Raw genomic sequence first — 10,565 nt, forward strand, 5'->3', positions numbered from 1 at the left:
TATATCAGGGTGTGAATGTGTGTGAATGTAACTTTATGAGCCTCCATCAGGGTCATAAACAAACACATTGCAAGCATGCACCCTTTCAAAAATGATGCCTTCAATGTGTTTCTTTATGACCCTGATGGAGGCTGATAGGCCAGATTTTGTTTAAATTAATCTTATTACAATCACAAAAAAATACCATGAAGAAAACAATCAGGTTCGGTTCTGGAACAAAATGACTTAGGGTGCATCTGAGATTAAAGGGGGTGACTCTACAGTGACCGGCAACAGCATTGGAAAAATAACTGGTGTTATGGGTCCTGCATGTGGTCATCGTTGACCATCAGATCATGGACGTAATAAACACGGCCTGAGTCACCTTTGTCATTTCAAAGCCTTGATTAAAAAAAATTATACTTTTTTTGTGTCCATTCAATTAGGGGTGCAGAAATGTAATATGAGGGCGCAATCATCTAAGTGGTCTGGGATTCACAAGGACACTAAAGGACTGGTGTCTCAGGTGGATGGATGGATTGTGATGTCCCATATGGATGCAAGACCTCCTGTCGAATCTAACCTCCAGTGATGCATAACAATGAAGGTGCTTTGGTGGGCTGATATCTCAAAACAAATCGTCGCCCTGCTTTAACACAAACAAACACCGTCGACTGCGGACGCGCATGCGCACAGTGAAATTCAGCAGCTGAACCGTGTGTCAAAACAGAGAGGGGGCATCAGCGGCTACAGCTCGCACAGACTTCAGGCTTCAGGTCTATTTACTGGAAGTATTCCTCGACACCGAGTGTTTTTCAGAAACGTCTGCGTACCATGACCGAACAATCAGCATTACTTCTTCGAAAACAACTGGCAGGTAAACAAACTACCAAGAATGAAGTGAACAACCGGCTGCCTATACTGCGGCTAGCGTTAGCATATTTTAGCATCGCAGAGCTAATGTTTACGCCATAGAAGTGAGCTCTAAATGCTAACCAGGCAGCATTAACGGTCCCTGCATCGCTGCTGTGTAATATTTGGATAAGCTGCCTTGCTAAGAGAGTAAAGATAAGCAAAATATGTGAAGAATAAAGTGGGTAAAACACTGAATCCCAGCGCTAGCCTATGCTAACTGTTAGCAGGTTGGACATTATTTAGCAGACGGAACAAAGGAATAATCAATCCAAGGACTCATCTGCTCTGATGATCACTGTAGCTCTGCTACATGTGTAGAAACTGTACGCCTCTAGTGAACTTGTGTTTAAGAAGAAGAGGAAGCTTGTTAACAGTGTGGAGCTCGACACCTCCTTTTAGAAGACAATCTCATGTTTGTCACTGTAACGCTGCTTACACTCAGGTGTTATGCAGAGAAGTGCATACATGTACACCTCGCAGCACAATGCAAAATATGGCAGTATTTCTACACTTGTGGATTTTCAGCCACATTTTAAAATGTTCTTGTGCATTTACCCTTACATTTCCTCTGCAGACACTTCAGAGTGAAACCAGTGGCGATTCTAGAGTATGTTGGGGCCCCGGGTAAAAAAAATAAATTTAGAGGGCCACTCCAACCATCGCTCATTCCCATTATGTCTACCTGTTTCCGGCCGCTTACCCCTCATCCTCTCTTTCTTTTTTCTCTCCCAGATGGATAATTCCACTTCATTTTCCTTCTGTGACTATTATCATTTCGTGGAGAATGCATGCCACGCTTAGCAGGGCAATGAGAGGTAGTGCTGTTATATGGGGCCCCCTTAAGGAGGTCTCCTCCTGTCATTGCAAAATTTGCACATTTTGAGCCACTGCTGTCATTTAAATTCTGTCAGCCCTTGGGGGCCCCCTACTGGTCTGGGGCCCCCAAGCAGTTGCCTGCCCTGCCTGCTGACAAACAGCGCCTCTGAGTGAAACACTGTTTGCAGCTCATATTTACGCAGGCTAATGAAAATGAGTTTTCTGTCGAGACTACACAACAATAAAGACACTTAACTTTATTAAGCATTAACTTTACATACTTTGACATAATATTAATACCGTTTTCAAACACTTCCGCGAAGTGCATTGCATTCATGCTATATTTTTTGGCAGGGATACATTTCTCAGCATAACACCTGTTTAAAAGAAGAGTACACTCATCTTGCTGTTAAAGCCAGAAGACCTAAATGTTCTTCTTCTGGCTTTCCGATCTGAGAGGTTTTGTGACGGCAATGATCAACAAGCAGAGCCCAATAAAATCATGATTACTGAGGACATTAAAATTCATGAACTTCAGAATGAAAAGTGGGTAAAAGTGTTTATTATAAAGTCAGAGATTGATTAGTTTTAACATGGTTGTCTCTGGAAAAATAAGACGTGTTATCTTTCTGGATGGGACAGATCGGATCTAATATCGGTATCGGGTCTGATATTGACGTAATTTACATATCATATAACGGACTTACAGCGCCGGTCGACATCACACATCAAGAAAGATGGTTGATCGCTTTAAACATTCTCAGCTCGCACAGTATCACTGAATTGTAAGGCCCCGTGTCCACCGTGCACGCGCCTTTATCAGTTGTTAAAAATGAGCAGAGAGCGTATGCACCAGAAAGTGACCACCTGGAGAAAAAGTGCAGCACCCAGTGTCTTTTTTTTCAGAGTGCTTCGCCTTTTTTTTGTATGGTCACTCTGAGCGCTCAAAAAATAAAATCTTTCAACATTTCAGAAAGGCGCTATTGACATCACCGGCGCTTTTTTTCCTAATGTTTAATGTTCCCCGTAGTTTTGCCACCTACAGATCGTGTCTGGTACCCACATCATCTTAGCTCTGTTACAGGTTAGGGCGCGTCCCATGGACAGAGGCTATAAACTTTTTTTTTTTAAATTGATCATCTTTATTCTGTTCTTTGCAAGAGATTTGTCATTGTTACAAAAGCAACTTTGAACAGCCCTGTTCAGACCGCTGTTTCAAACTGTGATGGTTCCACCCCTGTGACGTTTCGCATTCAATCTTAATGTCGCGGAGGCGTAATAGGGGGACAAAGTGATCCCCCCTCTGTACCATCTTCAGAGGTAGTAACTAGAGCCCGACCGATTAATCGGCCAGCCAATAATATCGGCCCATGTTATCTTATCCAGTGACTATCGGTATCGGCTAATTTTATACCAGATATGCGTCGATATTACTCGATTTATTCACCAGTCAAACAGCATTTCATTTGAGTTTCCTTGTATTAAACTAGCAGTTCACCAGCAGAGGGCGCTATACCGATTACAACAAGCATCATCACTCTCCAGAGTGTCGAGCACTGATGAACGTACATGCTCAGTTACTTTCCAGTTGAGTGACCATCTTGTCTTCATTATAAATATTTTCCACAAGTGTTTGATAACTGAGGGCTCAACACAATAACTGTGTATATTTATCTATGTCTAAAGATCTTTGTTTTATCATGATTTTATCATCATCGTATGTATTCTCTTCCTAATACCGATATGGGCCCAGAAACATCAGTTGAGCCCTATAAGTAAGAGAGGTGAGGCAGCTTCAGCAGATAAACCGATTTTAAAAACACGGGAGGCAACAGATGTGTGGTCAGTTTTAACAGATTTTTAGTATTGGAATCTTCTGAACGCACACACTATAGACCTCTCAGCCAGACCAGGAGACCACACACCGTCTGTTTGTAGTAACGATATAACAGACACGAGATCTCACAGAAACTCACGTCATCAAACGTGATTTCAGAAGAAAGACAAAGATGGAGGCCGATCGATGTCAGCTGGCTGTCCTGCTGTGGGTTCAGTTTTTTTCCTGCAAAATGAGAAAAACAATGGGGATTCAATCCTGGCTTATAGACGCGTGCGTCCGTCCATCCGTCCGTCCGTGGCTTGACTCAATAACAGAGTGTAAAATTAACCCCTCGCAGGATTAATAAAGTATATTTTCTACGACCGGTCAATATTGTGAAATAGCTGTCGTCTTGTCATTGTCCACTCGGTTGTCTTTAACTCTCTCTTCTGTCCGTCTCTCCAGAGCTCAACAAAAACCCTGTGGAGGGCTTTTCAGCCGGTCTGATAGACGATGATGACATTTATAAATGGGAAGTCGTGATCATTGGTCCTCAAGATACCCTTTTGTAAGTGAGATCTTTCCACACACGTGTTGATTGATAGTTTCATGTACATGATTATTAATCGACTCCTCCTTTGTTTGTGTTTCAGTGAAGGAGGGTTCTTCAAGGCGTACCTGACCTTTCCGTATGATTATCCCCTACGACCTCCAAAGATGAAGTTCATCACAGAGATCTGGCACCCAAACGGTAAACACACATATTACACGTCTGGTGATTGAACAGAAACGTCAGCGAGGCTTTGAGGTTTTGTTGCACGCTGGCTGCTGCTAAACCGATGCTTCCTGTCTCGACAGTGGCAAAGAACGGAGACGTTTGCATCTCAATTCTGCACGAGCCAGGCGAGGATAAGTTTGGTTATGAGAAGCCTGAGGAGCGCTGGCTTCCGATCCACACGGTAGAGACAATCATGATTAGCGTTATCTCCATGCTAGCAGACCCCAACAGCGACTCGCCAGCTAACGTTGACGCCGCGGTGAGTTCCCCTCCGCTCTCGTTTCCTCTAACCGAACAGCTGACGGGAACGGAGATTTAGAAAATGTGTTGTTTTTTTTGTTGCTCCTGCAGAAAGAGTGGAGGGAGGACCCAAACGGCGAGTTCAAGAGGAAGGTGGCGCGCTGTGTAAGAAAAAGTCAAGAGATGGCGTTTGATTAGGAGTCATCAGCGCGTTCCAGGGTGAGTACGTTGAACTCTTCTGCCAGGTGAGCGCTGCGCATCAAACCATACGCACACAAGTAATCGTGTTTTTATTTTATTTTGCAGTTAAAGTCGATGCCTTCAGAGGGAAGATTTCAACAAAAGGCTTTTGCACCCCTTGTTTTGCCAGTCAAAGGAAATGGTTGGCGTCAACTTCAACCACATTTCTGTGAACGGTCGTTTTATTTTTCTTCTTTCTTTCTCCGCAAGATGAGCCAATTTGAGAACCCTACCAGCGAAATTGAACCTGTTTCCTACCTGGAATTGTATATTTAATGTTATTTATTTTGAAAAATTAATGATGTAAGATATGTCACTACTGTAAATTAACTTGCTTTTTTATCTGCTGCTGAACAGTTTCTACTTTATACCAGGTTTCTTATGCAACTTAGTGGTCAAGATTGTGTCAAAGGAAACGTTAAAACCCATTAGGTCATCACCTCCCGACGTGACACGCACCGCCAGATTAATGTTTAAGGTCGCATCAGATGATTTCAGCTCCTTTATAGAATCACTGTCACCTTAATGTAGGCCTCACCTCCTCACGGGCTGTTGGTGTTGTCAAGGACGCGGTCGAGAACCTTCAGAGGGACTCACCCCCAATTTCCACATACTCGGTGCGCGCCGCGGTCCGTCACTGCCGCTCGCTGCCTCTCTAGTTGATGATCGTGTTTCCACAGCGAGCGTTCCACCAGCGCCACTACACTCTGCTCCGTTTCAAATACGCTGTCAGTCTATTTTCGATGGAGCTCGCTGCAGGCACGCGTCAAGCTGGACAGAATCGAGCGACCTGGACAGGAAGTCAGACAATGAAATGCACAGAGCGAGCGTCTGCTGAATTTCAAAATAATACATTAAAAATAATAAAATCCTGATCGTATTTTCCATGATTTTATTGACATTAGACAGGCGCCAAACGAATCATCCTCGTGAAGACAAAGCAACATGTCTCCTGTCATGTGTGTACAGCTGCTCATGGCTGAAACCGACCCAGATGAGGCAGGGCGCACGTCGTCCAACGGAGCAAAACCGTGGCGCTGACGGACATTGACGTGCATAGAGAATGTGGAAATTGGGGGTTACTCTGTCTACATTTTCATACAGTCTTTATTTTGTGAGAAAGGCCTCCTGTTAGCATGTGAGTTATGCTGGTGTATGTATAAAACCATAACTCTCAAACCTGCATGACCCCCCCCTCAGCAGCTCCGTCATATATCGTTTCCTCGCTGTAGATGTAAATGGAATGGCTTACACAGTGACTTGAGAGTTATCATTTTAGCGTCTCAATCAACTCACACGAGCATAGCTGAAAGGTGACAGGAGGCTTTTAGCCGACGTCTCAGGAGCACACTTCATCGGGTGTTAGATTAGCAACCTCCTGACCCCGCCCCCTTAACGCCTGGTCAGTGAAGGTCTCCGTTCATTACTCCGTCTCATGTCTTTTCACACGGCCATTAAAAATCACGGACATCCAAATAGAAGCCGCAGCTGTGCATCCGTTACCTGACACCGGAGCGTACCTCAACGTGGAAGGACGACGAAGAGGATCGTGGTCGTTTGAGTAGAATCAGGCTCGTCATTCATACCTTGTTGTTGCACTTCTGACTTAAATAACGGCGTTTACGTCTAATTCACTCGTGGGTTCAAAGTAACACTCTTGAGTTCTGATTGGTGCACACTTAGAGTATATCGATCCCTATCACTGGACATGGGTTTTTAATTTTTGATCAACTTAAATCGCCGCTCTGTAAAAATCAAACTTAGCGTTCTGACGGCATCGGACACATCCTGCATTCAGGTTTTATTTTGAAAAACAGTCTCATGTGGGCGGAGTCTGTGGAAACGTCACGTTAATCGACTGTCACTGAATATAAAGCCATGATAATGACGTTGACCTCTGAATAATGTTACACAAAGACTTTGAAAAAAAAACTAGCTCACCATGTTTGGCGCATGCAATCAGGTTTGACGGGGTTGGGTACGTTACAAAATGAGAATAAGTCAGATCGTTGTGGGGGAATGTGACTGTAGACTCGATAATCACATAACTGCTGTCGACATTACCTTTTTAAGTCAGACTTTTCTAACCTACCATGACCTCCTCTGACCGGTGTTCACTGTATTTGCACAGATTCGGTGCGTTTGAAAATGTCTTTAAGCAATACGCCCTGACAATGGTGTGTCCAGGTAACCCACCCTAACGCCATTTTTTTGTTTGTTTGTTTGTTTTTTTGTTCATTTTGTGTCGATGCAATGTATATTGGACATGATGCTCAATAAAGTGTGTAAACAGAGCGGCCTGTTCTTCTGAATGTGTTTTACATTTTAGATTTAGTCAAATTTAGTGTTGTAGTCAAGATCACACTAACCGAGACCAGGACATACACGAGACCAGGGTGCTCTGAGACCGAGACAAGATCAAGACATTTAGAGATTAAGATCGAGTCAAGACATAGACCAAGACATTTAGGGATCGAGACCAAAACCAAAACCAAGATATTTAGAGATCAGGGTCTAGTAAAGACCAAGACATTTAGGGATTGAGACCAAGATATATTTAGGGATCAAGGCCGAGTCAAGACCAAGACATTTAGGGATCGAGGCAAGACCAAGACATTTGGGGATCGAGACCAAATCAAAACCAAGTTATTTTAGGGATCAAGGCCGAGTCAAGACCAAGACATTTAGGGGTCGAGACCGAACTACGAATGAACTGATGTCTTGACGGTCTTGATTTTAAATCCGGAGTTCCCGCAGTCTGAGACAAGACTGAGTAGAAAAGCTTTAGATTCCAAGACGAGACCCAGACCTTTAAAAAGTGAGTCTTTGAGTCTACCACAACACTAGAGAACATCTCTGGGTTCAAGGTTATTCGACCTCTGATCTGTAATTGGACGCTGGGGACGGCATCAGGTTTCAGGGTTGGCTCCATGTCCCACTGAGGGTTCGTGATGATGCAACATGTACTCAGCTGATTAAGATGCTAGCAGCCTTTCCGGTACCTGATCATAACTAACCATGCAAAAGCATGTCACGTTTGTCGAGCAGCTGGAAATGGAAAACGTGTTAACAAAAGGCCGGGGTCACATGTCGACGAGGTAAAGTGGCAGTGTGAGTTTAAACTGTAAATGCAGATGGTGGATTCTTTCCTGTTCAAACTGAGATTCTTCTTTTAAAGGTCTATGGACCCCGAGAGAGGAGGTGAGTCTAGTCATCCTTCAGACGCTCACCACATGTTATTAAATGGTCTTTTTCTCTCACTGTGTCATGGACAATACATTTATTTGAATCTTGAGTTTGAAAGATAAATAAATATCAGGGGGTATGATATTAAGTGCTAATTTTTTTAAGATTTATTTTGGAGCTTTTTATGCCTTTATTTTAGAGACAGGACGGTGGATAGAGTCAGAAACTGGAGAGAGAGAGAGGAATGACATGCAGAAAAGGAGCCAAAGGTCGGATTTGAACCCGAGCAGCCCCCTCTTGAGGACTATAGCCTCTGTACATAGGGTGTGCTCACTAACTGTTATACTGACTGGGAATTGAACCCCCCACTCTCTCCTCCGGGCATTTCCTCTCTATTCAGCTGTACTATCCAATAACTCCAAGAGGCCCTAAAACAACTTTTAAAAAAGCTTTCTTCTAAGACATTTATTAAAGACCAAAACAATTAAAGTCAGGGTTGGTCATTTCCTCCAGATCCACTTTTTAAGATTCTGGTGTAAATTGTCTTTAGGTCCTGACAGAAATTAATAACTCATGTTCTCTGAAAAAGGAACAAAGAAAATCCATCATCTGTATCAGTTGTAAGACTGTAAAAACTTTGACCAATGTCTGCTACGAGGTACCAATCTGATGAACCAATCAGACGCCTCCCTGTCTCCCTGCTCGCTCTCTACCTCTTGTGTGCTCTAGCTCACACTCAAAGCACGTCACTGATGACTTTAGGAGTTTATACTGTGACTTTACTTACCACTGAATGAGACATGAGACGACGTAGTTTCTACACAATGTAAGAGATGAGCTGAGGTCCACTTCTGGAGGGACGGCGCTCGTTCATGTAAGTGAGGGGGCGTGGCTTATGAGGGAGCACAGAGTTTTAGAAAATGACCAACCCTGCCTTTAATAGAGAACATTAAAGCTTGCAGTAGTCTGGTTCATTTTGTTTGCTTTATACACTTTTATTTTGTTTTCACTCTAAGACTTTTATTCTTAAAATGTGCTGCTAACAGCAGAGAATCTTTCTTATCAGGAACAAGGTGAAGTTATTTGTAACACGTTTCCTGTGGCAGGTCTTGAATCTCTTCCACGTCATCTCGGGAGGGAAACACACGTCGATATGTCTGCAAGCAACCAGCGCATGAAGACCTCACATATCCCCCAAACGTTGATGTCTGTACCCTTCTTACAGGTAACCACATCATGCTGGAGCTTAGATTTCTCTTTCCATATTTCATTATTATGTGCCAGGTGACTGTGAGTCTGCAGAGTCTGATCCCCTCATTTATTTTCCCTGTGTCAGCATCCAGCTCTTACGACTGCAGTATAGCAAATGTCTACAGCACAGAGCACATGAGGCAGCAGATGAAGAGACACTATCTGAATGTGCTGCACACATACATCCAATCAGGTGTGTATACTTCACATCTCAAAGGTAGACTTCAACCGCTGTCATCCTTCTCATGTTCTGTTTAATCGATCCCAGGACAGAACCCCTCCTGCAGAAGGTTTTTGGATCATCCGCTTAGAGAGAAAGTCAGGTTGAAGAGAGACGTGGGGAAGGTGAAGCCAGAGAGGCAACAGAGGAGCAGCAGTAGCGACACAGCTTATTCCGTCAGACTTCCAAAAATCGTATGATGACGAACACGATGGGCAGTTTAGCATTTGTGATGTGTAGGATATCTTGTATGTGGGCTTTAACTATTAAAAACAAACTTAAACAAAGAGTTGTGTGTTTCATTTGAGAAGAGAGAAAGAGCATCAAAGAGTCTAAAGTTAAGATAGGGAGGGGTTCATCACTCTGAGACGCAGCGCTGGAAAAAAAGGGCAACAATTCAAGGAAATGTTTTACAATAAAAAAACTGAAATAATCCGGGGTTTTCAGCGTCTCCACCAGGGGTGTGCCCATACTCTTTTGAATGAGGGGCGGCTGTGGCTCAGTTGGTAGAGTCGGTCGTCTCTCAACAGAAAGGTCAGGGGTTCGATCCCCAGCTCCTGCAGTCACATGTCTGACTGCAGACTCAAGACACTTAACCCCAAGATTGTCCCGCTGCGGGGGGTGACAGCTCTCTACAATGTTTTGAATTTGGACTGCAGTACCCGTTTTAAACACTAGGTGTCAGAGTGACATTTCGCTCCTTTAGATTTAGGACAGATTCACAACATGCTGCCAAATGGACAATGTCTTTTTCAGGGAATTCAAGACAAGACAAACCCTACAACAACATGGCTCCATAGTGAAGGATTCCTTCAATCCAACTTTTAAAATAAAGCAATATAGAGACCCTAGACTGTGAACAGTTGAAATCCTACATCAAGCAAGAATGGGAAACATTACACTTCCAGAGTTACAGACATGTGTCTCCTCAGTTCCTGAACTCTTGTTGCTATAAGAAGAGGACAGCTCGGCTAAGGGGGGTAATCAGGACCTGGTCTGCTCTTTAATGAAACGTGCTGTTGGCCTCAAGAAAATAACGAGAAAAACAAATTCCCAGTTTCAATGTTTGACTACTATTAAAACTCAGGTTTCAATGTATTCTATTTAATTTATTACCTTTT

At 43.4% G+C, this 10,565-nt stretch overlaps 1 protein-coding gene and 1 long non-coding RNA gene across 2 annotated transcripts; both read left to right on the forward strand.

Annotated features, from left to right (window-relative positions):
• Window positions 1-676: 676 nt before the first annotated feature.
• LOC132973677 (ubiquitin-conjugating enzyme E2 G1-like) lies at window positions 677-7,081 on the forward strand. Its single transcript, XM_061037191.1, has 6 exons — window positions 677-856; window positions 3,995-4,097; window positions 4,183-4,280; window positions 4,388-4,566; window positions 4,659-4,766; window positions 4,854-7,081. Exons 1-5 carry the CDS (start codon window positions 814-816, stop codon window positions 4,743-4,745), a joined length of 510 nt encoding a protein of 169 aa, XP_060893174.1. The 5' UTR covers window positions 677-813; the 3' UTR covers window positions 4,746-4,766; window positions 4,854-7,081.
• Window positions 7,082-7,613: 532 nt separating this feature from the next.
• LOC132973682 (uncharacterized) lies at window positions 7,614-9,322 on the forward strand. Its single transcript, XR_009673057.1, has 3 exons — window positions 7,614-7,885; window positions 7,966-7,988; window positions 9,080-9,322. It is a non-coding gene; the product is annotated as an uncharacterized LOC132973682 (long non-coding RNA).
• Window positions 9,323-10,565: the final 1,243 nt, after the last annotated feature.

The sequence above is a fragment of the Labrus mixtus genome, chromosome 5, assembly GCF_963584025.1.
Source record: "Labrus mixtus chromosome 5, fLabMix1.1, whole genome shotgun sequence".
Lineage (NCBI taxonomy): Eukaryota > Metazoa > Chordata > Actinopteri > Labriformes > Labridae > Labrus > Labrus mixtus.

Excerpts from the sequence above, each read along its gene's own strand:
- LOC132973677 (XM_061037191.1), top strand. The coding sequence starts at position 814 with ATGACCGAACAATCAGCATTACTTCTTCGAAAACAACTGGCAG. Across the intron at positions 857-3,994 it reads TCTTCGAAAACAACTGGCAG|AGCTCAACAAAAACCCTGTG; the intron begins GTAAACAAACTA and ends CCGTCTCTCCAG. Across the intron at positions 4,567-4,658 it reads CAGCTAACGTTGACGCCGCG|AAAGAGTGGAGGGAGGACCC; the intron begins GTGAGTTCCCCT and ends TTGCTCCTGCAG.